The sequence below is a fragment of the Triturus cristatus genome, chromosome 2_2, assembly GCF_964204655.1.
Source record: "Triturus cristatus chromosome 2_2, aTriCri1.1, whole genome shotgun sequence".
Lineage (NCBI taxonomy): Eukaryota > Metazoa > Chordata > Amphibia > Caudata > Salamandridae > Triturus > Triturus cristatus.
Genome location: NC_140582.1, coordinates 716,897,416 through 716,924,557, shown reverse-complemented (window position 1 = coordinate 716,924,557; position 27,142 = coordinate 716,897,416). Strand labels below are relative to the sequence as shown.

The 27,142-nt window shown below is 42.8% G+C and overlaps 1 protein-coding gene across 14 annotated transcripts in view; it reads left to right on the top strand.

The window, feature by feature from the left end:
* The window catches only part of SORBS2 (sorbin and SH3 domain containing 2), a 665,007-nt gene that overhangs the window by 495,668 nt on the left and 142,197 nt on the right, over positions 1 to 27,142 (top strand). For 13 of the 14 annotated variants that reach the window (XM_085641952.1, XM_085641951.1, XM_085641963.1 and 10 more), the window contains 2 exons: positions 11,540 to 11,589; positions 18,932 to 19,119. In XM_085641952.1, coding sequence (XP_085498078.1) covers positions 11,540 to 11,589; positions 18,932 to 19,119 — 238 coding nt within the window. Of the gene's footprint in view, positions 1 to 11,539; positions 11,590 to 18,931; positions 19,120 to 21,272; positions 22,857 to 27,142 lie in introns of all 14 variants that reach the window. The other variant, XM_085641964.1, reaches the window with a different exon arrangement.

The window sequence follows — 27,142 nt, the reverse complement described above, 5'->3', positions numbered from 1 at the left end:
CCTCCCATGAAAAAAAAATGGAGGAAGGGATTTATAGAAAAAAATTAATGGACTTAGCCTCGTAAAAAAAAAAAACAGTTTATTAAATGTTAAAAAATTATATATAAAATTAAAATAAAAATATTTTAAAATATTTTCAAAACTTTTGCAAGGTAAATGTAAATATTTTTTTAAGTAAATTATGCCTGTACATAACTTTTAATAATTTTACTGCATAGTAAATATATGTAGACATTTTACTTTGATGTTTTTTAATAAATCTTTAAAAATAATCTAAACTTCAAGTATTATATTTCAGTTGATTAAATATTTAATAAATATTAATTTAACAGGACTGTAACATTTCTTTCATTTTGTTCCTTATTTTAAATACATTTAATGAATACATTTTCATTAATATTTAACATAAATATATTTTACTATTTGTTTTTCAAAGTCTAATAAACTTTTTTACTTTTCCCTATACATAACGTAGGGTGATCTCTATCCCGGTGTTGGAGAACTCAATCTACATGTGAAAAGTTACAAGTAGTAACATTAAACTTGTACATTAGGCTCCACCCACAGGTTTCAGGGGGTAGTGACATGTAAGTCTACACTTTGTAGTAAATTAACACTCGTAAATGGTCAGTAGCCAAAAATAGTAAATTTATTATGAAGTGGAAGAATAAACTTACACGTGTAGACGTACTCATGTGTACATTTACCTGTGTGAATAGCCCCCTCAGTTTCCATGTCATGAAAAAAAAAGCAAATCCGTTGTAAATATCCACTTTTCTACTGAACCTGTCGGTTTTCTGCAATGCAGACAACCGTAGCCCATTCGCGCCATTACATTACAGGCATAAACAAGGAAAACTACTAAAACTGTCTACCCTAGCGTACACTGGGGGAAATTTTTAATTCATTAAAGTAATTAATTTCCACAAGTCGTAGATATGCTCCTACGTCTATAGTACCTTCTGATATATTTTTCCGAATCTGGTCCTATATTAAACTTCAAAATTCAATGATAAAAATCTATATATACTCAATGCCCTTTGCTGAACAAACCATTTTCTTTCAGATCGCGCTAATTTATAAATCCCGTATGCCCTACTCCCTCTGGATGACAACACAAATAACAAATCTGTCATGTTGATGGGGCTTAGCAGTGCTGGAATGTCTTGGCTGCAGAGGATGAGTCACTGTGCAGAGCAATTTTATATTTCAAAAAATCCTGAACACCTTTTTTCATGATCAGTGAAGCGCAGACTCTCCATCTGAGCAGCTCTTTGGCAGCTGAGTGGAATTTCTAAACCTTCCCTTGCAGCCAGCAGGGCTTGAGACACATGCAGTGGTAATGTTGATATTACGATGACACGCCACAATAAAAAGACACATTTTCAAAAGTAAATCCATCGACCCAGTCGATCCAGCTGCAGGATGCATCCAGCTATAAAGCTTAATACAGTGGTCATATCGACAATCTTTAACCAACCAGCATTGCACAAATTCTGCAACTTTGCTGAAGTTTTGGAGGATTTAGATAGTGGTGTTTAAGACCGAAGCAGGCTCCTCTCATTATAAAGGGCGAGCAGAAAATTATAAATGTCAAAATACTAAGCGAACACCATAAATGGATGTCTGATTTCCATTTTTCCCAAGACCCCAAAACATAAACATACATCAGTGAACCTCATACATGATATTCTACTCTATGTTACGTATGCAGTAGTGTATTCTAAGTCTGCAGGCCATACATGATACATGCAAAGGCTCCGCATTCATGCTGGGAACACGCAAACACGCTTCTAACTGCATGGATGCTCAGTAACATTTAGCAATGCATTTTTATGCTCATCTGCACATCTAAACTCTTTTCAAAGAAAATAATTTTTCAAACCGAATTTTAAAAGTTCTTTTTTAATGTGTCACTGTTTTACTGATAACTCTACTCCTGGGGCTGGATCCCACACACCCGCATTGGATACATCTCACATGGCCTGGCCGTATGCAGGGGTTACAAGCAGCATCCCTTCTCCCTGCGAATTACAGAACTATGCATTCGGCCCCAGTGTGAAGTGGTGCACACCTTAATTGGTGCCATTTAACTGATTATCAAAAAGAAATCAGTGCACGCCCTAACTCTCCTGGAGACTGTAGCAGGGAAGAATGGGGCAGTCGTTCAAACTTTCATTTTGTATTTGTCTTCAGAGTCTATGGCCCTGGCCCAACCTCGTCCTAGGGCAAAGTGCAGGGTTAGCCTGCATGGACACTGACAGCATGGCTCCCGCCTCCTGTCAGTATCGTGAGATTCTGCATCCTTCCACAGGGGGCTCTCATGGGGCGGAAGAACTGTGGGCTACAACCGTGATGGCTCACAAGAAGTATTGTCTTAAATTTGCAATACGGTGCAGTCACGGAGGCAAATGTGTTTCATCATTTACATGAGCCCTACGGCCCCATGAAAAGGAGGGAGTGCAGGATTCACATTGTGGGGTGAACCAGTATCTGTGGTCCCTTCTCTTAAAACTAAAGTGGCTGCAATACCTGCTGAGCCAATTGGTTCAAAGGAATGTGTGTGTTAAAATACTCCCAAGAAGCAGAAGTCCCATTTAAATCAAGAGCATGGGCTTAGACCTAATCTACTCCAGGAGCACCTGCTGGCTCACCCCATCTTTAAATTGTCAAGTGTCTCACATCCGCTATGGCTGTTGATAACTGTCCACATTGCTCAATATGAAACATTACAACATAAAAATTATTTTAAAATTTCACAAAAGATAAAATCATAACATTGCCTATTTTTCCCATTGAGTATAAACCTGAAAAAAGTATACAGAAAATGTAGAGGGCTATTTATTAGAAAACTAAACAGGGAGCAATTACAACAAGCATTTGCAATGCAATAGGTCTCACATTAACGAGAGTTTAAGCTATTGGTAATGCAATAGCTTAAACTCTCGCAAATGCGAGACCTATTGCATTGCAAAAATTAGTTTTTTGCTAGGGCCCATGCGGCACTTTCACATTCATGAAGGTCTCGCCCCTTTCTTTAAACGAGCCGTGTCTAAAGAAAGGGTCATGGCCGACATTAAAGTGAAACCGCGGTATGGGGACTTTGACATAAAAAAGCATCTGTTTGTCAAGATGACAAACAGATGATTTTTTTGTGTAAAATCTCCCATGCCATGCTTTCACTTTAATGTCAACTGCGTACCTTTGTTTAGACGCGGTTTGTGTAAAGAAAGAGGCGTGGCCTCTATGAATGTATAAGCGCCGCATGGGGGCTAGTTAACAAAATAAATAAATAGGTGCGGCCCCTAAATGCGGAATGCGCTGCTAAAATAAATAAATTAAAAAACGCGCCCGCTGTAGTTAAAGCGGACCGCCATTAGTATAAATTAAAATAAAAGCAGGTGGTATGCTGTGAGGTAGTGGGTGGAATAAGGGAAGTGCATTAAATAAAGTAGTACTGCCAAACTCAAAAAGCAGACCATGTAACAACACCAGTAAGAGGTCCAGTCATTATGGGAGGTAACAAATGCAGACAAGGCGGCACCAAGGAGGGACTTACAAGCCTATAATGACTCGAAAGCCAGCATTTACGAAGGACAATGACGCAAGCCAGTTAAAAATATGGGCAGAGAGTGGGCGGGGCTCAGTGGTCGAAGTGGGGGAAAAAAAGTAGGGGAACTGTGGGCGGAGAATCAGAGGGCGGGATTAACCCATGGATTGGATCAGTGGGCGGAGCCAGAGGTGTGGCCAGAATGCGCAAACATCCCATGAATCAAAACTTCCACTAGACAAAATGATCTCTCTCTAGGAAGAACATTAAATTGTTGCTGGAAATTGCTTGAGGCCATGAAGGAGGCAGCAAGCGCTTTTAAAACCTTAATATACTTGCAAACATAATGCCTCCACCCAAAGTCAGCACCTGGTGCAGTCACACAGGTTGCACTGCCCTAGAGTTGACCCTTCTCAAGGGTCCTGTGACCTCAGTGACAGAGTCACTGTTGTTCTAGGCTGTGCTGCTTCATAGGCCTGCCCGCAAGACTGGAGGTGAACTTCAGTATGGATTGTTGTGGACAAGCCTTGAAGGTTAACCCACACTTGCCACTGCTAGGGTCCACCTGCTGGTGCAAGACACCAGGACTTCTAAGGTCTTGCGAAGCCTTCCAAGGTCTAGCATGGGATTGTGCTCTCTCAGGAGAGTGGTCTGGTGGACTGGTTATTAAGGCTGATCCTGGTTCCCCAGTTCCAAATTCAGCAGCTCTGGCCATAGTGCCACATCCTCTCACCCACTGAAAACCATACTGCCCCACTGAGAAAACCTCACACTGCCTTCAACTACAACTCAATTGTTGCCGTCTATAAACACCTGGATGCGGCTCAATTTAAATGACACACTAGACGAGCAATATGCGCCCTACAAAAAAAAAGTAACAATATCCTGGAAAAAGCAAACACTCATAGGGAATGCAAAATTTAGCACACCATGTGAAATGTAAGCTGCCACGGCCCGTATAGGGCGTGCTACCGGGGCGGGGGGCTGTAAAATACGGCATACCGCCGATATCAGGTAAGTAACGAAAAAAAAAAATAATAATTCGTTGCGCGTGCTGCATCGCCAAATGCGATGCAGCGCGCGCAACAAAATTCATTTTTTTTTCTCGTTACTTACATGAAATCGCCCGTATGCAGCATTTTACAGACCCCCACCATGCCCCTCCCCCGCCCCACGTCACCGCCCCGGTAGCACGCCCTATACGGGCCGTGGCTGAATGTAAGCAGAGACAACATGGTTACCATAACGCTTTAACACTCACTATTCAGAAATCAGTGAGTGCTTTTGCCTGAAAACTTAAGGACATGACTACAGTGCCCTGAATGGACCCATTTCAGTGTCCATTGCTTATATCCTTACAAAACGTAAGCAGTATGGTAAAAAGACCACATCCCTGGACGCAGAGCCGCAGTACACATTTTGTTTTCAAATCCACACAATGCAGTACCTCCAGGATTGGTGCACTAGTTGCAAGCCCAAGGAAAATAAAGACAAGAAAACAAAAATAGCGCTTCACTGGCAAACTCTGTAAAAGTGGCGCTAATGTGTTTGGGTGTGTATAAAATCAATCTGGCCTGTTTGCTACCACTCTGTCTTACTTTATTTAGTTATTTTTCATATTTTTAACCTTTTATTCCTGATGCTGCACTTTGGAATTAAAATGTCAGAAAAATACGACATTTCCAGCAAAAGTGTTTTTCTTTTTTGGATCCATTTCACAGGGGAGCAAATAAAAGAAAGGAGAGGAAAGAGAGTGAGAGTGAGAACCCTGTCTTGAAGTCACGGTTTTCAGTAAGAGAAGAACTGCTAGACAGAAAGAGAGGGAAGAAGGAAAGAGTGGGGGACAGCTGAAGTGACAGAGAAGAAGTGGACACTGTATTTTTCTCCTCTGGGCAAGAAGTAAAAAACAGAGTCCCGTTACTTCTCTGCCGCCCGTCCTTGAATGCCAGGAATGCCGAGCTTTATTTATAGGCGATGACGATTTCTTGCGTCCTGAGACGCATTTTCAAAAAAAAAAGTAGGGGAACGGAATCCTTGGAATTGAAGAAGTAGGGGCACGCCGTGCCCTGCCGATCCCACCCACCTCGACCACCGGAGGGGCTTCAAAGCCATACTCCACTACTGCATGCCTCGCAGCAGCGCATGCGCTGCCCAGGCTCGACCTAAAAATGAAAATTCTGAATCAGATTATCCTAGTTGATTTCAGTAATTGGAAATTAAGTATCCTTGAATCCTCAATATTAACGAGAATTTAATTGATATAAACTTGGAAAATGTCAGCATACTTTGACAATGTTTCCGGCAACATGATATTGCCATAAACCAACAAAACGTTTACAAATGACTATTAGCTTCTATTGCTACTAAGTATAATGCTGTGTTCTATAGCTCTGATTTATGAACGATTTCCTGTGGTTTAACACAGCTTTAAGACTGTCCTAATCCGGGACAGATGCTCTAATTTGTGAATGGGTTTGTCCTGGCTTACAACAGTAATAAGACAGTCTTAAAACTATCCTTATTGGCTACAGCAGTGTGCATTTTGTAATGTAAGGCAGTTTATAACTGATATAATGTAGGGAATCCTTGCTATATCAAACAGATATTTCAAGATTTAAGACCGTCATAACACTCATGTTTCAATGTTTGCAATACTTTTCAAGAAATAGCCCTTTACAGCAACTTTGAGTTGCATTAGTTCGAGCTTTGATGTAAAAGGTTATTGGCCTAGACAGAATTCTTTTATTATTTTATTTTTATGTGAATTTAATAAGTAATTCACATTTCTGTTCCTGCTAATATATGTGAAGCCTAGTAATGGTTCATCTTTGTTCCTTCAAAAGAGATTTTTATGTTCATATTTTTGAGGTTCACTAAAACATGCTCATTACATGGGCAATAAAGTTAAATCATCCAATATTATTTAATTAAGAGAGTCAGTCAAAGCACTATTTTCACTGAATGCAAATGAGGAATGTCTTCCCTGCTTTATATCAGTTTTCCTCCCCGTGACTAGGGTGTGAGATCCTGCCTAGTCTCTGTGCCTTGAAGAACTCCCATCCCACTTGTGGCCCATTGGTCTTCCCCTCCCCCTCGCAGGTCCATCGAAGAGTTGTCCCCGCTCCTTTCCTCTGGGTTCTTTCCACCTCCTTGTCTCATGTGAGGCATCAGGCACCACATCCATCCAGCTTCAAAATTTCACGTGAATGTCCAGTTTACTTGTCTACACGCCCTCTCTTGCTGCCCATAATTCCTCTCGCTCATCGCCACACACAATGCACTCTTCAAAGCCAACACTGGTGTCCATTTCTTTACAAAAAGCTTAAATTAAAGGCATAACAAGCCCAAAGTATTTCAAAAGAGAAGCACATATCTTCACGTGATCTATCAATCCATAGACACAAATGCAATCTGCTGCTCAGGTGATTGGATAATCGCTGAATCTATTGTTCCTCAGCCGTGCTGGCAAAATTCCCTGGCATTCCCTCCACCTCCAGTGACTTGAAGCTCGTGGTGCCAAGGGGGGTATTTTGGTCACTGGTATGTCCCATTATCAAGTCGCTTTGCTGCTGGATCTGTCTCCTTTCAACACTGCACAGCCATTGACAAGGAAAAGGAATGCTGCGCTCATGACACACTTCATTGCCACGGTCCCCACGGATGTCCATCTTCGTGTAGAGGTCTTTCTCCCTGTCGCTCACCACATGATTGAAGGTCTGCAGAATGTGAAAGGAAGAGGGAAGCTTTGAAACAAACAAGACTGGGGCAGCAGTTTTTCCCACTCTCTGACTACGGATGGCGTACCGGATCACGGACAAATTTGGAGACATTTCAAGTGAAGCGCCCTCTAGGCAGGGCCATCACGTGACTACAGGCTCACAGTTGTCCCCTCCACGGACACAAATGTCCAGGACAGGGCTCAAGATGGCCTGCGAGGTATTTTGAGCACACATGGGCGCCACCTTCATCGAGGAATTTAGTTTGAAAATACAAGCATTGTTCACCAATTGTGGTTAAGTTGTTTGGTGGAGTAGCAAAGTGTAAGGGAATTCTGAATCGGTTTCTGGTGTGTGTCTGTGTCTTGGTTCCTTTTGTGCTTTTGTTTTACTGGTTTTTGTGAGGAAACAAATTCTTCTGTCGGGACACATGTATTTACACATGAGTTATTCTGATAGAGTGAACCAAGCTGGGAAGCAAACGAGCGGTAAGATGCAATTTTAAGTACAATCGATGTCCAAAAATGTACGCCCATAAAGCATGTGTCCTTGCGATTTAGGGGATTTGTTTATGGTACTGTAATGCTTTGTGCACAGGGCATTTCTTGTTTGTTCACCTACAGGCCATTCATTTAGTCCACAGTACCGTGTATTTTCCCTTTTCATGTTGTTGCAGTGCTGCTTGTCTGTGAGTGTGTGTACATAACCTAGAGATTCTCCCGCAGGAGTGTTTGGGATGTCGTGCTGTAACGGCTGATGCGTTCCTATTCTTCTGTGCATTTGTGTGTGCCGACGCCAGTCGCTCATATGTGAAGTATCCGTATTTATGAAGTTACACCAAGGTTCATTTTGTTTTTGCATCGCGACCAGCACCCCCGTTTATCATGCAGACAAGCTCACCATCTCTGGTGAATCTCGGCACACCCACAGTCAGGACATCATCAGACTGCAGACATAGTATAACAAAGAAATACTAATACAGCAAGACTTTTCATTCTACACACTCAGGATCTGGAGCAACAGCCCCATATTCCAACAGGATAGCTCAATGCTGCTCTAATCTAGGGAAGAGCTGAAGACTCACCTCACCCATTGCTTACCATTAGTTGGCTTCATCGTCACTCTCATTTCCTTGCTTCCCTTTGGTCGGCTTCACTTGCTCTTCCCGGGTTTATTGCTCCCCTGGAGCATGCCCTAAGGACTGCTTTCTTGCTCAGGGTCCTCCCACTGCACGCACTTTCGGAGCTACTTTTTTCTTTTACTTGCAGCACTCGATAGCAGTAAATTGTTTGTAGGCTATCTCCTGCCCGCTCCTGGCTTGTTCGGCTTTGTTGCTTCCATCCACCTCCTATCACGTTGTTGCTTGCCCTGTCGTTGTAGCTTGCCCCATCCTTCCCGACACCCCTGTTCAGTGTTGCTGCTTGCTAGGACCCATCCACACCCTTCCACGTTGTTGTTTTCCCTGTCATTTTTGCTTGCCCCGTCCCTCCCGCCCCCTTCTGTATTGTTGCTTGCCCTGTCCCTTCCACCCCTTCTGCGTTCTTTCTTGCCCTTTCCCTCCCTCATTGTTCCATGCCCTTTCCCTCCCACATTGTTTCTTGCCCTATCCCTACTGCCCCTCCTACTTTGTTGCTTGCCCTTCCATTGCTTGAACCTTTGTTGTTGCTTGCCTTCGTCTTCTCACCTTCTCCCTAGTTGTTGCTTGTCCCTTCTCCTCCAGCTCCCCCTGCTGTGGTGTTGCATGCCCTGTTCCCCACCCCCTGTTGCATTGTTGCTTGCTCCATCCCCTCGACCCCCTCCCCGATGTTGCTTGCCACGTCTCCGACCCAGGATGTTCCGTGCCTGATCCCATGCCGCCAGATGAAAAGTGCTTTGACATGGCCAGCACTGGCGGCGTTATATCACTTTATTTTTCCAACTTTGCGCTGCACTGATGTGCAACATGGCCCAAAGACTTTGACAATGCCAATAGCGCTTGTTTAGACATCTATTGGCTTTGCTACTGGGTTGTCAAACACTCTAAGGGCAAACCTTTATCCTTCAACACTTTTTTAGTAAATATGTTGCAATACTAGTCTTAAACATGTTCTGTTCAGGGTTGTATTCTCTCATACTATTCAAACAAACCTCCATTCACTAGGATTTAGGAATATTTTAACATCGGCTTACATCTGGATACTTTGCAAATACAGCCTTGCTGCTCAGGCTATCTGCAGCTCGCACCAATCACCGACAAGCTGAATCTGTCCCCTTGCTGCTGCTTATGGAGTGATTATGAGTGGCATGGTGCTGGCATGATGGTAAATCTGCAAGCTAAAATAACATTAGCATGTGGTAACACCGCACCAGTACTTTGCAATTCAGGGATGTAACACAACCTCCTGCAGCCTCTGAAGCGTGGGGTGGGGCACCTCTTCAAGGGTCCCACAGCCCTTTAAGGGGCCCCTTTTCAGGCCAAGGTAAATGAAAACCTGTGAAATGTGGGAGGCTCGGGGCCACATTTAACACATACATTTACCACCTGCTCTGAGCAAATGGTAAATGTATGCTGAAGTATTTGTGTGTGGGGGGGGTAGAAGCTAAGTTCTGGCAGGGGGGGGGGCATTGGTTACACTCCTGCCAGAATAAAACTGCAGCCAGAGCCTCATGTGACTCTTCTGGGTTTAATTACCGCCTGGTAAAATTGCGTCTGGTGTTCCAACACTCAGGAAAACTGGGTGCGGAAACACAGGCCCACTCAGACCCAGGGGGAGCGGAATACGAGATGGTAATTCTGCTCTGCCTGACTCATAAGCCAGGTCTTACTGAGGGAATGGTAGCTGACCTACAAACTGCACAAACATGCAGCAGTTGTCAGGGGCGGCTCTAGGCTCATGGTGGCCCTGTGCAGGGAGCGTAGGTAGGGGGCTCCGGAAGAGGGGGCCGCCAAATCCCTGCCAGGGGCCGCCACGCATATGTATTGTATCCGATTCCTCGTGGCGGCCCCTGGGGTTTGGGGGCCCTGTGCAGGTGCACAGCTTGCACATGCCTAAGGCCGCCCCTGCAGTTGTATAACAATGATGGAACGGATCCATTTAGCAGTAGATTTGCTGCGAAGAGTGAAGGAGAAATGGGAACGGGTTTTTCATCGAGTATACTATGGCCCATTAAGTTTTATATTTACCCCCCAAAAAATTGAATTTACACCATTTTTACTGCTTACATGTTCTTTAATATAATTAATACTTAAGAGGTGTGTGTGAGCAGTCGTGACTTACCCCTGGCATAGGTATGACTTGCCCTTGAATTTCTAGAGGTCGCACTTGGCAATGGGTAAGCAAAGTGTATAATCAGCCAGCACGAGGAATGAATGGGGCAAACACAGTTTACACCAATTTTAGAAATATGCGAAAGGGGTCTACGCCTAAGGAAACGTCAGTGTTCTCTATTCCTCATTCCACCAGCAAAGAAAGTTGTGGTAAAAATGTCATCCTTTCACAATATTCCCAGACGCCAAAACATGTCGCTTCATTTTCCCCTCAGGGTGGAAAAAGTAAGAAAGCTAAATGGCCTGATCCTAGTTTATCAAATAAACAGTATTTTTTTACATATGTTTACGGGATAGCAGATAAATTCCCTTGCAGTGCCGCCATTTTAGAGCGCGACCCCCGAGCAGGCCACCTCACGCTGTCTATACGCAGCAGGCCGCTTTGAAGCACATGACGCGATTGGTTTAGAGGGGCTTGTGGATGGTTGACACGCTGATGATGACAAGTTAAAAATATTTCCGTCCCGCTGCATTCCGTCTGTCGGAGATGTCAGGGGGGCGCGGCGGCGGCGCGGTTAACGCTTGCGTGGGACATGACCTTGAACATAAGCAGAGTGACCCTAGAAAAGGGGAGCTATGAGCTCAGCTGCGCCTACAAAGAGCGTCCGGCGTTAATTGATGTCGAAACATTGGTACGTATGGGGGCGTGTCAGCAGCTGCTCTTGACAGCCGCGCAACCTTTGAAAGTAACCCTTGCACTGTGTATTCTTTGGAATGTATGTAAAGTTGAAATTGTGAAAAATGTAAACCGCAGCTCACAGCAGATATGAATTAAAGGGTGTCAGTGTCACCGTTAGTGCCCCCTCTGCAACGTCTGTACCCGGCAGGGATGTGTCTGTAATGAGCACAAAGCAGACTATGTATTGATTATTGCTCCGCGGTGACTGGCGGCATCAGAGGAAAAGCCAAGCTTTAGCCGCCATTACTGAGAACTAACCAGTCCATGTGTGTGTTTGGATTCCACAGACTTCCATGTACTACTCGCCAACCGAGAGGGGCCAGGACCGACCTTCCAGGTTAGTGACGATCTAATCTGTTTGCACAATTGAGACACGCGTTTTTATTGCTGTCACATCACACGTGCTTTCTGCACGCTAAAGACGAGAACGGTTGTTTCGGAAAGAGGCACGCTTAAGTCACCCTTTCCAAAATAAAGGGCACGCCTCGCCTGTCTGCTGGGCGCATTAAATGGTTTCTAAGGAAAGCTGATGAGGTAAATGAATAAAGGGCTTCATGTACAGAAATGAGCAAGCGAGGGAATTAATCAATTTTTCATGTATAATAAAAAGCCACCTAATAAAGCATTATGGCTATTTAAATCACACAAAGGCTTGCATTGTGAGTCATGACCAAAAAATGTGAAAAACCAATGTGAAAAAAAAAGTTTGCCTACTGTATACAGTGCGAATGAGAGGTACAACATATTGGAATGTGTGAATATTCAGTGTACATTTGAGATTTAATATAGTTCCTGAAGCATCGCAATTCGGGCGTTTCATGGGAGGCAAAATGATACACCAAACAAACAATAACACGACGTGAGAGAGATATAAACCTCAGGAGGACCCATAACCCACTCTGCGTCTTTTACAGAAAGGGTAAACATAGCGCTATAGACGTCTGTGCCGTCAAACAGACCTAAAAAGCGTTGCTGGTGTAGATGGCATGGCAGGGATTACTGTACCCCGAAGCCTTCCTTTGATCTGCCGCATGTCCTTGCTCAGTTTACAACTGATGAATATGTGCTAAAACCGAGTTCATCTAGACCCTGTGTTGTTGGCACTCCACAATGGATGGTTTTCGTTTATTGTACACTTTATTTTGTGTGTTCCTCTGGAAACATTTCTTTTTTCAAATTGAGATGTTTTCTTAATGTATAGATCCTGGAGTGAAGGGCACGAGACACTTGACAAAACATGAACATAGTGTGACATCGCTCCACCAGCCTAACACAAATAATCCATGTTAACTAGAGCTCTCACCATTTAGGTCTTTGTGGAATGTGAGACATTTTAAGAATAAACATAGATATTAGTAATTTACGGAGAGAAAAATACTGCCTAATGCAAACCATCACTAAGGAGAGAACACTGCATCTGGCCATTCAAGCCAGGACTGCAAAAGTCTATATTGTTTGCTTTTTTGTTTAATGTTCTGTATGCTGCCTATTTGTTGCTGGTGGTGTTTGTTGCCGAGAGACTGTTTGATCTTATAATACTTAAGAAGCTGATTTCAGGTTGCTCGGTATACAGGGGGCACTGGATGATTGGGACCCGAATTACCGTTTCCGCCTGTTACTCCTTCCGCTGTATCAGGCAGTAATGATTTTTCATGCCAGGAATGGGGAAAAAAACAGTTAGCAGAGTTACTGGTCCTTTTCCTCAAAGTTTTGCCAGAATTTCTCGCCTGTTTTAGAATTTGTGAGTGGAAACAAAAGAGTACTCATTGGATTGAAGTCCACACTTGGTACACATAATTGAGCAGGGTATCTCCTGTGGAAATACCACTTGCCACTCCTTGTGGTAGGTCTCTAAGTACAGCTCTCAGTACAATGTTTATTTAAAAATTGGGTGTTATTTTACATAGAAGGTTTACAGCTGTTTTATTTACAATATATGTGCGCTCTACTCATGCGGTGACACCCCAGAGTTTTCAAATGGCATTGTGATACACATCCCATGTTTAGTGCTACTCTGCCTTGGAGGGAATTCATGACCTATAAAGTCACATAGATATGTTCCTCAATAGTTAAATCAATGAAACCAGTTTTCACCTTTATGACACAGGCACTCATCTGTGGGCCAAATTCAACACAGACCTCCAACAGATATCAGTTTATCAATAAATCATACACATTAATACTTTCTCTTTCTAAAACAAATTGTTAAATACAGATATGGTGGAGTGATTCCTCTATTATAATAACTATGTTTGTTGTAGTGTATGTTGCTCTAACAACACGGTAGATGCTGATGGAGACAACATCTGCCTGGCATCCAGACCAGTGACCCATAAAATGTGCAGTGAAGAATAAAGAAAATTGTGACCTGTGAACTGATAAATCTGGAGACCTAAAAAGTGATGAGAGGTTCTAAGAGTGAATTCCCAGCGCGCCAAATTCATTGATCAAAAGACATGATGTGGTGGTGGTGGTAGGAAAAGAGGAACTGCTCAGTGAAATAGAGGCCAAAGGAAGCAGCCCAAAAAGGTGACATCAGTGTGGTGGTAGGGGTAGCAGATGGTGGTGTGCAGAGTTTAGTCACTTAAGTATGCATGTGAAAGTCGAAAGAGAGAAATGCTTGGGTGCTTAGTCCGGTAACTTTACAATGTGGTGTTGTGAGTGCGAAGCAGGAGGGCAAACAGATCTCCAAGACCCAAAGAGCAGCAATCTAATAGCGCCCTATTAGGGAGTGTGGGTGAAAGGAAGGACTGCTGGATCTCAGTGGCACCAACTTCTGCTGTCCAAAAATGACCTCTGGTGGATGGGGAGAGTGGGAGTCGCTGGGGTGCCAAGTCACCAAGACTAGTAATGCAATGATGTACATTGGGGTTAAAGAAATAGGGCAACTGTGGCAAGAGTTATTTGTGGTAAACCAGCTTTTCCACCCAGTGACCAGCCCAGCTCATGGTGCAGAGGAGCATGGTTTTGTTGATAAACTCTTACCACTCCTGATGCCACTTCTGTACCCAATAAAAACCGAATATCTGTAACCAATAGCCTAAGATTTCACTCCCTGTCCTCCCCCTTTGCCACTCTTCTGACCTTAATGAACAGTTGGGAAGGTTAGGGCTATTCAACCTTTGCCAGTGCCCCCAATTAGTCATCTCAGGTATCCAGCTCACCAACCCAAAAGAGAGGTTGGTTGGGCGCTTGAGGGGGTGTCCTTGTGCTACAGAGCGGCATTATGCAGCGGCACATGAAGGGGTAGCTTCATCCTGCACCAGGCGTTACAGGGCCCGTTGAGCCCTGCTCAGCTGAACCACAAGTGAACTGGACAAGGAGGTGAATTTTCCAGAGCACCAGTGGGCCCTCGAATTAGGGTCTGTATTCGTTTTGCTTTGAACATGAGATCCTTTAGATTCCCAGACCTTGGGTACTCATGCTCGGGCTGGCAGATCCTTGTTATCACCACGGAAATTAACTTTTATTTCCATGATGAGGAGAAGCACAAACAAGAGTGGCCAAACTGAACAGCTCTCATTCTGTATCCCACACACAGAACTTTTATTTATCATTTAGCCATGGTGTTTAAAGATCATCCTATTCCTTACCGTGACCTTCCCTCTATTACTAATTCAGTCATTTCACCTTCACTGTGCAAAACATCATTCATCAAATTAGTGAATTAATCAGTTAGTGATATTTTTAGTATTCACACTGTGAACTAAATAACCTCTGCATGGTTAGCTGAATGTAATAATGTATTCACATTTTTATAAACCACAACCCAACCAGACACGAGGGTGCCAGTGGACTATACATTAGACTAACATGAATGCACAAGGCAACCACATACAAAGAGCTTGATGTGTTTGATGAATGTATAATGTAGTTACGAAAGTTGCCAAATCAAAGGCACTGGAAAATAAAGTTCACCACAAATTCAAAAGCCTTGCCAAACTAATGATTATAAAGTATACAGTGTCTCATCAAGCTTTCCAAGATCTTTTCACAGCCGGTTTCTGAATCATCCAGCCGAGTAGATGCTCTGTGCACAACGGGAGGATGAATTGGACCTCTATGAACACAATTGATTGCATGTAGTCAACATTACACACCGTTTGAGTACCTACTTGTGAGATGCATCATAGGGTCAACCTCTTAATTTAACCTCACGGTATTCTACCACCCTCTGAAAAAGATGCTTGCTGAATTTCTACGGGACATTCTTCATCTGAATCAACATCTGATGACTTCCTCCTTTGGGGTGATGTGTGCATCAGAGCAGACAGTGGCAACACCCAAGGAGAATGGTCACCTCCTATACCCATTGGAATGAAACAATGGCGATGTCATCTTTTCCCAGACTCCGAGCCTCATTCTATTGCACTACTTTCCACTTTCTTGGATCACACAGCGAAGCACTTTTATACCCTTGACAAACTGCATCAAGAGGCTCGTAAATCTAAAGAACATCTCCACTGATTGTTATGCAAGCTCTGCTGGATTTCATTCCATGGTAGACTAGACTTAGCCCAAGACTGATTGTCCCCCCCCCCCACTCCAAACCTAATGACAAATCCTGCACTCAGATGAACTTTTACTCCTGAAACATGAAGGGAGTGCACTTGAAAATAGTGGAGAAAATCACCCCTTCTCTCTGACCGCACTTCCTGTCTTACATACCAAAGAGGTGTATATGCATAATCTTCTTTGAATAAAGAAAACTTAAATCCAAGCCTTCTTTTTCGAACTTGGCACCATTGTGAATGACCTCTTCAAGGTCTACAAGCAATTGGGAATGTTTCCATCTCAGTCAGTCAGAGGACCCATCACAGGAGTTATGCAATGTCCTCATGGCATACTCCTCAACAAAATACCCAGTCCTCATTCTTCCCGACAACGTAGCTCCTTGACTGCCCCACAGATTGCACCTCTTTTGAGAATTACTTTGTGTACCTCTGCATTCAGGAAATTCTTCACCGTCCAAACGGATGAAATATTGAGAATCATTAGTGTGGTATATGGCGCAGCTGCTCCAAACAAAGCCTGCATTGCCAAGATCATCAACCTTAATAACCTTGCTCTTGCACCTATCATCACAACATCCTCAGGGCCTTCTTTCCACATGAATACATCCCACAGCCAACACGCATTGAAGGTCGCTGTTGAAGACGCCCAGTGCTGATGCAGAGTTTCTTTCCAACTACCAACCAATACTTGACCTCCCATGCTTTCGTGATGTTGGGTTAATAGTTCTGTACTCGCCTAGAACAGAACATCATCTTTATTGACTACTAGGATAAACTATGACTCCACGCATGTACCTCTGTGAAAGCCTTTTCACTGCCTTGGTCTAAGAGCAGAGACATAATATTATCTTTCTCAAAGTATTCCTTTTGATCCAGTTGGCCACAAATATACATCTAATACCCTGCACCTTAAGAAAGCATTAATGGTAGTGCCCTCAAATGAATCATCACTTTCTTGTCAATAGGTACAACTGGACATAATCCTGCCCCACGGGGGCCAGCACTATCTGTTCACATCTTACATAAATACATGGTAACCCTCACAGACCTTTTAGACAGAGTCAACATGGAGTACTAGTTGTCTGCTAATGCCATTCAAATATACATCCAAGTTTCTAACAAAGTAGGTGATTCACGATAAGTCATACATTGCCTAGCAAAGCATGCAGACCTGGTTACACTTAATGTTTCTGTGGCTGATACAGTAATCTAGGGCATAGTAACCTCTTGACATGTCCATTTCATTACCCTCCATCCATTGGCTCACCACCATTGCCCTTTCGGCACCCTGGATCTTTTTCTTGATGTCAATATGTCAATAATTCTACAAGTGAACAGTGTGGCATAAAATGTGTTTTAATATCCATATGTCCTTCAAGAAATCATGTCCCTATTGTTTCTGCCACAAAGAATCATCTTAATCTAGTCAAGGTGATCTCTAGAATTGAGTTTTGCTATATGTTATATGTGTACCCTGACTTTGAAGACTATGGTTAAGACATAAGAGTGAAACACTATGCAGATCACCTAATCCCTGGCCCAAAGGAACACCGACCTACTCTTCCCGCACTGATATCTTTCCACTGGTTCTCGATCAAACAAAGGGCTGAACTCAAGAACTTATCATGTTTCCAATGACCAATGTTTTCCTCCTGTAAGGTTGATGATCCTATTACTTGATACCCCTGTTGGCTCCCTCTTCCAGTCCACTTAAACACTCTTTCAAACAATTTAATGAAAATGAAAAAAACATGTAATATCTATCAGTGCAAGTCAATATTTGACAAATTAGAAATGAAAATATTATGAAACCTATTAACATCTTCTTTCTACACTACATTAAAGCCAAGGATGACTTGAGATAGCACATGAACACCGTTTCCTTCATTGAAAATCATTCTTACCCAATAAATATCCGTTGTATGCAAACGTGACATTCTCAGTCGTGTTTTCCCTCATCCATATTCTCCATCAATAAAACCCGCTTTTTGTCTAATTTCTACCAGTTAATTTACTTTTAAAGCCTTGTCCCTTTGGAAGTACTGTCTTTGAGCTCTAACCATCCCCTTGAATGGTTATTTTTGCATGCTCCAAGTATTTTTTTAAGATCATCATGATTGGAATTTAGCGGGGCTTGAGCCCTAAAAATGGTATTAATCAGCTGAAATAGTTCTCTAATAGAGACAAAGTCCATCCTTGCACACCCACTGCTTGGTTTTGGTCAAGGTAGGCAACATGTTGGTTTTCATCTAAGTGGACCAGTGACTACAGTGTGTTTGTAAAATTCAGTATTTGTTTTAGAGTGCAGTCCTTTGCAGAGTTTTAGCGGTGTCACTGATATCCTTGTGAAGAAGTAGTCATGAGTGATCTTTTTAGTGCCCCATTTTCTGGGACCGAGCTGCCTGTTTTAGCAGTATTTTATAATGGAAACCCATATTTAAGTTATACCTTATGGTTGAGATACCGCACAGACAGGAATAAAATGTAGAGACTTGAAGTGAAAACTAAACTGGCCCTACAAAAAAAGTTGTTGTCTTTTCTTCACCGTAAGCATTATTTGAGGCACATTTCCTTCTGCATAACAAACTATTTTCTGGAAAAAATACCAGATATTTCCTATTGTTATAATTCAGAAACCATCCCTTAGTACACTCCTGATAATAGGCTGATCGAAAGCTTACATCTGAGTAGGCCTCTGCCGATCACGTCCTACATAGCACTAGTAAGGGCCCAACTCATTCAAGCGCTATAGCACTGCAGGATACTTACAATTATCAAAGATAGTATTGTTTTTATCTCAATTATGAGCTGAATGTTTTTGAGATGTGCGATCTTAATGAAGGCTCTTGTTGAAGCCAGAAAATACAATACAAGCCATACTGAGTAGGATATCGACAGGAATATGCAGAAAATACAACACTAGGCACCAATAACCAAAAAAGGAACATAATTCTGCTGAGACTGTCCCCATTTGTGACGGGAAATCTTATGCAAGCCACACCATAGTTTCAATATTAATTATGCTAGCATATATTTATATATACATTCATGTATTATGGTACTATTGGTTATCATTTCAAAGTAAGAACCTTTTATAAATGTCAGAAGTACACTGGAGGCAATGACCACAACTTACTGTACCAATTGTATTGGTTCCTGCCTTAGTTCTGCAAGCTCAGCCAGTGACTACAGAAAAAGAAGGAAGTCCGAGCCAGCGGTCGCTCCTCAGAGGGTGCACCACGATCAAAATGCAAATAGAGCCAGCTTGGGCCGCACAGACATGCAAGGGTCGCACACTGCACCAAGAACCCCTGTAATTAATTCATCCCCCTCATCGCCATCTCGGACAAAAGGTAAGAACATTGACAAGATCGTTTTGATTGGTGGTAGTTGTTAAAAGGATATGATGCAGATTTCTGTTGTCAATTTGGGTATTTTTGGGGGAATTGCAATTTTTAAAAATGTCTCCTATCAATAAATGTAAAGTATCTATCAGTGAAAAATACGGTAACCTTTTTGCAATGTTATGTACGCTCCAAAGGGAGCCCTATTGCACTAATAGGTCATTGTTGAGAAGAAGCCACTGTTTTTTAATAGTCTTAACTCATCCTAGTTAGTTATCAGTATTCTGATCTTATCCCACTTGGCAGTGCCTTAAATAATCACGTTTAAAATATTAACCATCTTACTAGTTTAAAGTTTACAATTTGCATTATGTCATGAGACAAAACTTTAGAAGGATGCACTTGTGACACAGTAATTGCACTGTTTGCAACCTAACAGTCACTGTGTTTATGCACTTTACATGCTTGTTACGCAGGAATGTGAAAGGGAGCTGTTCTTCGTGGTCCCTGAAGAAGGTGCATGGTAGTCTGAAACCTGTCGGCGCTGAAACTACTATAGTTGAATAGTTCTTTACCAAATACCAGTGCTTACCTGCAGATTAACCTTCATGAAACAACTGATTAATAGGAGTCGTAACAAGCTACTTGCTCCCATCCCCTTGCCCAACTATGTTAGAAGTGAACGTTCAGAAAATGCCAAACTTGGGGTTATGATTGATATCATAAAGCATTCAGGGTATGGGTATGCTAGAATAAATTAGGCCTTCATTACAATAGTCTGATGTTTTCCGACCTCTAGGCAAACCCATTTTCTCAGCGCTTAGAGTTAGAAGTTATGCCAGTGTTATTTCACCTGGTAAATACTTGGTGTAATAAATTTTGCACACCCTCTTAAATTTAGTCAGGGTGGTTGGTACCTGTCAGAATTTAACAGTAGAAAAATACCCAGTAATTACTGGAATCTGTTGATTTTGGTGCAGCAACTCTCAAAATCCGTTTATCGTTTCCCATTAGAGGAGAACAACGTCTAATAAGTGCTATTTATCGCACCCGATACATTCTGATCCCTGAGTTGTCTAATTATATTGGGTGCAATAAGTATCGCACCCTCCTCTGAACCTCTCATATTGAGAACCTTAGTCAACGTGCCATTTAAAGAGCAGGAGGGCTTAACTGAGTGAATTATAACCACCCTTTTGCTAGTAGTAGCTATAGCAGATCTGGGTTAAATCTCAAATTTCTACTAATCTACATTGGTTCTGTCCTGTTCACTCTTACATTGCTGAACCATCCATTTTTTCTTTCTTGCATCTCACTGTATTTCATGAGAACATTGGAACCCAATATGATTGAGGAGTGATCCACAGTCTGTTGCTCATAGGTGTGTTTGTTGATGCTAGACCTAGACCTCTCTCTTTAAATGTAGAGGTGCCTTGTTGAAAGACAATGGAGAGACACGCTGTGGTCTAAACTACACTTTCCAGACATGTATCCCGCTGGAACTACCCCAAGTAGCAACATATTGTAATGTATGGAAAATAGACATGCTTGGGTGATTAATAATCAAGACTGGCACTATATGTGTAGCAAAGAGTGTAACAAGGAGTGTCAAAGCTGGCTTGGAGCACTGTATGTTTCCCAAAGTACTTTATGCTTTCTGAGTCTGGTTTAGTAGAATGAAAGAAGAACTTATGCAGAGGCCAAAGAGTATGTGGTTCGAGCAGTCTGATTGCATAGCTGCAATCATAACATTTGAGTGCGTGTAAAATAAATTTCTAATTATATCCCTGCTGTATTTTACAAGAAAAAAACATGTACTCACAATGAGCAAATAATGGAGCAAACTGATTTCAAACCCACTTTCTAGCTCTGAAAAGGAACATCCAGCCTTCACCCCAGATTGACCCCTAATGTTCGCATATAGAAAGTAGGGCTCAATCTGGTGGTTCCATTTGCTTTACCTTAAGTATATGGAGGTGCAGAATCAATGTGTTCAAGTCTTTTCAGGTGACATTCACAAGGACAATGTCCTAATTGCATTTTGCGTATTGGGTCCACTGTCTGCTTTCTCTTTTGTGAGCCTTTTCTAATGTTGATTGCTGTATTTGGTCTCTCTTCTGACACTCTTTCTTTTCCATCATGCTGCTCAATGGATTATAAAGGTGGGGAAATTAGCAAAATGTACCCACCTCTTTTCAGCTACTCAGTGCACAACTACAACACCTCCAATGAGTCTGATTATGGCAGCAGTTCCAGCCAACACTTGGCTGTGCCAAGCGACGAGCAAAGGGCCATTAATTTTAAAAACGGCTGGCAAATGAATCGACAGAATGCTGAAGTATGGAGCAGTACGGAAGAGACGGTCTCACCCAAGCTTAAATCCCGGAGCTGCGATGACTTGTTATCGGACGAGCACAACAGCTTTCCTGATGTCCAGATGAAGTCCGAGAGCATGGTGTCCCTGTTGTTCGAAGAGGGGTCTAAAGATAGCCGCTCCATGTCCTTGGACTCACCGTATCTACCAGAGAACCACACCCCCAGCAGACTCCGAATCCGTCACAGGTCGGCCCACGACACGCCAGGGTTTCTGAAACTGTATAAGAAGATGCATCGCATCAACCGTAAGGACCTGCTGAGCAATGAGGTGATCTGTTCTGTGAAAACCAGAATACAACAGTACGAGCAGGAACAGCAAAAGGGTTTACTGTCGGATTGGAGGGAACATTCTGATGAGGTGCCGAGGGACATGGTACCCACTCGGATCCATGAATTTGAAAAGCTGATTCAAAAATCGAAATCTATGCCCAACCTTGGTGACATGATGTTATCAGCAGTGGCCCTACCTATTTCTACAAATGGTTTCTGTCCAAAGCGGCGTTTTTCTATTGAATCTTTACTGGAGGATGAAGACCAAAGTAGAAATGCTTCTCAGGTGCAACAAAATGGAGAGACTAAAACTTTGGTGCCCATACACATTGAAGTCACCAGTGACCCACCACTGAAGCCGCACATTGAGTACTCCGACAGTGACCAAGATGCAGTGGTGTCCGATCTCAGTGACTTCATCCAGATTGAGGGGTCTTCCTTTTGCAGTGAAAGTGACTTTGATCATTTTTCATTCACGTCTTCTGAAAGCTTTTATGGCTCAGGACACCATCACCACCACCACCATCATCACCACCATCACCATCGGCATCTCATCAGCTCCTGCAAGGGCAGATGCCCGGCCTCCTACACTCGCTTCACCACCATGCTGAAGCATGAAAGAGCTAACCAGGATAAGAGCGAGCCTCCAAGAAAACAGGAAGCCGAGTCAGGTCTTTCCAAACTTGCATTCCTAGTCAGCCCAGTGCCTTTCCGTAGGAAAAAAAGCACCACCACCAAAAAATCTACCGAAAAGCCCAAAAGTAAATCGTCTGTCTTCGAAGCACTGGACTCTGCTCTGAAAGATATATGTGACCAAATTAAAGCTGAGAAGAGGAGAGGGAGCTTGCCCGACAACAGTATCTTGCACAGACTTATTACTGAGCTGCTCCCCGATATCCCTGAAAGGAACTCCTCCCTCAAAGCTCTCCGAAAGAGCTCCACGAACCAGCCTTTCTATGAACTGCCTCAAGACGGTGCTGTCCGTTTCCCATTGTACGATGATGATTGTGGAAGCTTGCTACCTCTTAGTGCCTCTTATGAAGACATAGACATGACCAACAACAACTCCCAGGACAATGACAATGAGTTGTGTTTTCAAGGTGGAATTTTATGTTCTGCTTTTCTTTGCCTCCCTTTCATCTTTCCTAGCTTCATGTCCAATCGTTTTCTGTCCTGTCTCCCTACCATTCATCATATGCATGCCACAAGGTATCATAAGAAATTGGTATCTGGTTTGTGTTTTTTTATTCAGTGTCATTTATAGAATGAGAACTGGCTTATCGTTGTTTGAAGACAAAAGAGAACTTTCTAATGGTGGAGTTAAAAATAAACTAGTCTTAGATCAGAAATCCTCATGAGGCTGTATTGCAGTATTCGAAAAAGTATCCTTCTCAAACCCCAAAGGGCACGTGCGATGCAGTTATCATAAAAAGCATTGATAAAGCAGACACTCTGCTCAACATTGTCACAGCTCTATTAAGAGAAGAATCGTATGTGTTTTCTTAATCCGGTTACTGTGACTTCTCCTCTATGTATCACTTGTGTCAAGCTAGTCACAGTACTTGACTATTATTTACCAGGATGGCATGCACGTGCATACAAAAGCAAGCACCCACACACATAAGCACACGTGCATACAAAGACTCGTACATATGTATGTGTATGGAAAATACGTCTTTCCTTAATTCCCAAAGATGTGTGCGTGTATATAAAAATACACACACACATCTTTGGGAATTAAGGAAAAAAGTATTTTTGCTCCACCAAGTAAACGCTATTAAGCACTCAACAACCCTAAAAGTGAATTTGTGCAGTAAAGTTTAACACCATAATCCTTCAAAAGAATTATGGAATACCTTGAATTCATCTTCCTACAGAATTCGCCCATGGCCTATTTTCAGTTCTTTCACAGGCCCATTTCTTATGTTTATATAAAATTAGCTATTATTAACGTTATTCTAGGACGAATGCATTCGATATGACTAGACCCCTACAAGTAATTCAAAGTTAACTGTGAACCAGCACCATATCTTGAAGCTGTTGAAGCATATCGCATTGTTGCCATCCCTGTTCAAGCACATTCACCAAGACACAGTGTACTTTTTCAAAGACCCTGGCGGAATGTGTTGTTCATATGTTGTGGATCACAACACATATGACCATTTTATGCAACTTCATTTTTTAAGCTTGATAAATAAGACATGACCACAGGCGGTTGCATCATATCCAGTTTGGTGCTTGGCTGGCACTTATAAACCACTGATAGAGAAACCCGCTTCTTCTACTGGAAACATTTTGAATCTTGTTTTTTTGGTTCAGATGGTGTTGGTGCAATTCAAAGCAAAAAACTGTCATGCAAGGCCACCATGGCATGCCTTTGAATTTTTACCCTTCTTTTCCACAAAACATATGTACCAGAGGAACCATAAAATGAATTGCTTCCTGGAAATTAATCTCATAATACATCTTCTGTAAATTGGTTCAGTCAGGAACTCTTCCTTCATTCAGTTGGACCTACCCCTCTCAAAGAGTGGGCTTACTTATTGTAAGACATTGGGTTGTTGGTTGACTGGGATGTGAGCCCTGGTCAAGCAGCAACCACAATCCTACTCAGAGTGAGGCACAAGACAACCCTAAATTAGCCTATGCTCAACCCTCTGGTAGTATGGCACAGAGCAGTTAGGCTTGACTTAGATGCAATGCGTTAAGTATTTGTGCAACACTTCATTCAGTAATAAAGGGAAAACACCACACCAAAAAGGGATCCCACACCAAATTAGAAAAAATAGAGTGCAAAAATAGAGTACTTTTTAATAAATAAAATAAGACCAAAACGACAAAATTCTGCTCACTAGAACCGGAGATATGCAATTTTAAAGATGAAAATAGAGCTAAAAAGCACAAAACACCAACTGTGGATATCTTGTCACGCCAGACCGAGACAAAGTCACAAGTTCAGGCCGACCGCAGTGAAGGGCGGGACCGGCGACAGGCACCCAGTATAGCCCGCTGAATAGAGTACCTTACATGCAGCTTTACATAGTGTTGCGAGGACCCATGTTGGAGATGCATCGGGCAGCGAAGCGATGCTTCAGTATCGAGGTGCAGTGAGGCTGCGATGAGAGGTCCTGCATCGTTGTCAAGTAAACAGTCAACAAGGGTTTGCGATGTGGAGTCTTGTGTCAAGGATGCGTTGCTCAGTTGGGACAATGATTCGGTTCCAAGGAGTTGCGAGGCTGTGTTGCAGAGTCCGTCATCGTCTTCAAGGCTGCCATCAGTGAGAGATGCTAGGGCCTGTGACAAGGATACGTCACGTTTCAGCAGTTCTGAAGAAGTTTCAAAGTGCGGTACCAATGCAGGTCTTTGCGATGGGTTCAATTCACGTAAAAGCGGCGATGGGATAGTTCTGCTTGGGATTTGCCCAGCACAACAGAGAAGATGCGTTGGGTCTACTCAATCCACAGAGACTGGCAAATCACCTTAGGCCTACTTCCCAGGGTCCTGTCTTGGGGTGGCACCACTTGGCAGGGTAGACTCGCTCATGGCATAGTCCAGATGCAGGTGCATGGTTGTAGTCTTTTCAGCAGCACAACAGCCCTTCATCCTGGCAGAGTATCCACAGGTCAAGAAGTTTACCAAAGAGTTGGTGTCTCCGGTCTATTATTTATACCCAGTTGTGCCTTTGAAGTAGGGAGAAACTTCTAGAGACATGCCTCTGATGTGCACAGGTGTCTTGCCTTCCTAGCCCTTGCTCCAGACTAACTACAGGTGATATGCAGCCCTTTGTGTGGACACAGCCTATTTGAGTGTAAGTGGGGCTGTGCCAGCTTCTCCCTCCCATCCTGCCAGTGATGATCCATCCAGGCACACCTAAACTTCCTGTTGGGTGTGGCTGTCTATGGGGAATACACAAAGCTCAACTGTCAACTACACCCAGTCATGTGACCGAATGACAGGCTGCAGGCACCAAAAAGCTAAGGCAGGAAAATGCCAATTTTCTAAAAGTGGCATTTTCAAAATTGTAATTTAAACTTTGACTCGACCATAAGTTAGGATTTATTACAATTCCAAATCCACCAAACATATACTGGTCCCCTCTTCCCACTTGGAAATTACAGCGTATTAAATGTAATAACGTAACTCCAGTGTCCTCCTATTGGAGAGGTAGGCCTTGCAGTAGCGAAAAACACATTTAAGAGACTTTTACTACCAGAACATGCAAACCTTAGAAGTACATGTCCTACTTTTTAAATACATTACAATCTGCCCTTTAGGCTGTCCAGGGCTTAACCTAGAGGTCACTTATTTTCATTAAAAGGGAAGGTTTGGGCCTGGCAAAAGGTTTATTTTGCCAGGTCTAGATGGCAGTTTAAAATTGCACACACAGGCTGCAATGGTAAGCCTGATGCACGTTTAAAGTGCTACTTAGGTTGGTGGCACAATCAGGGCTGCAGGCCCGCTAGTAGCATTTAATATACAAGCCCTGGGCACAAGTAGTGCCACTTACTCTGGACTTACAAGTACATTAAATATGAAAATTGGGTCTGCACCAATTCTATAATGTTTTAAGGTGAGAGCACAAGCACTTTAGCACTGGTTAGCAGTTAGACGTCCGGATAGTCCTAAATCAGCAAACAGGAGGCCTGAAAGCAAAAACATTAGGGGGAAAACCACAACCAAGGATGCCAGGTCTAACACTTATCCAGTGGACCACATGTTAGATTAGGTTCCTTCTCGAACAACACTCAGGAAAATGGTTTATCCCAGAACTTATTCTGGTAGAAGCACAGAAAAGGCCTTTGATTTGGCATGTTTATTTATATGATATGGGCTGAATTTCAGACACTGCCATGTTCAAAGTGCTCCTGCAGGGTGAAGCACAGATTATAAAAACATAAAAGGTATAAATATTCTTCACCCATTATCAAGTACCGTTGGAAATGCCTGACAAAGCAACAGTAATCAACAAACAAATATGAAAATCCCAGATAAAGCACAGAGAATAAATCAACAAACATTCTTCTAATAAATCAGGCCAAAATAGCATCGCACTTGGGAGGTGTTTCCCCTGTCACGCCATAAGTACGAAAATAGACAAATCACCAGTGTGGAGGTTACAAAATCAGACTAGTTTAATTTTATTGTAGTCTGGTACCGAGAGTTACAGAAACAGCTCCCTCACACATAGTAAAGAGAGTTACAGAAACAGCTCCCTCACACATAAGAGCATTGTTGTGTACTCAGTAAAATCCCCTGCATAACCAATAAAGGCGCCAGATCATTGCCCTGGTTGGCATCATTTTCAATTTTCACCTGGCTATTTCAGCCAGTCGAAGAACCGGAGGTCGTTCTTGATCTGCACAAGGCTCTCAAACATCAAGGGACT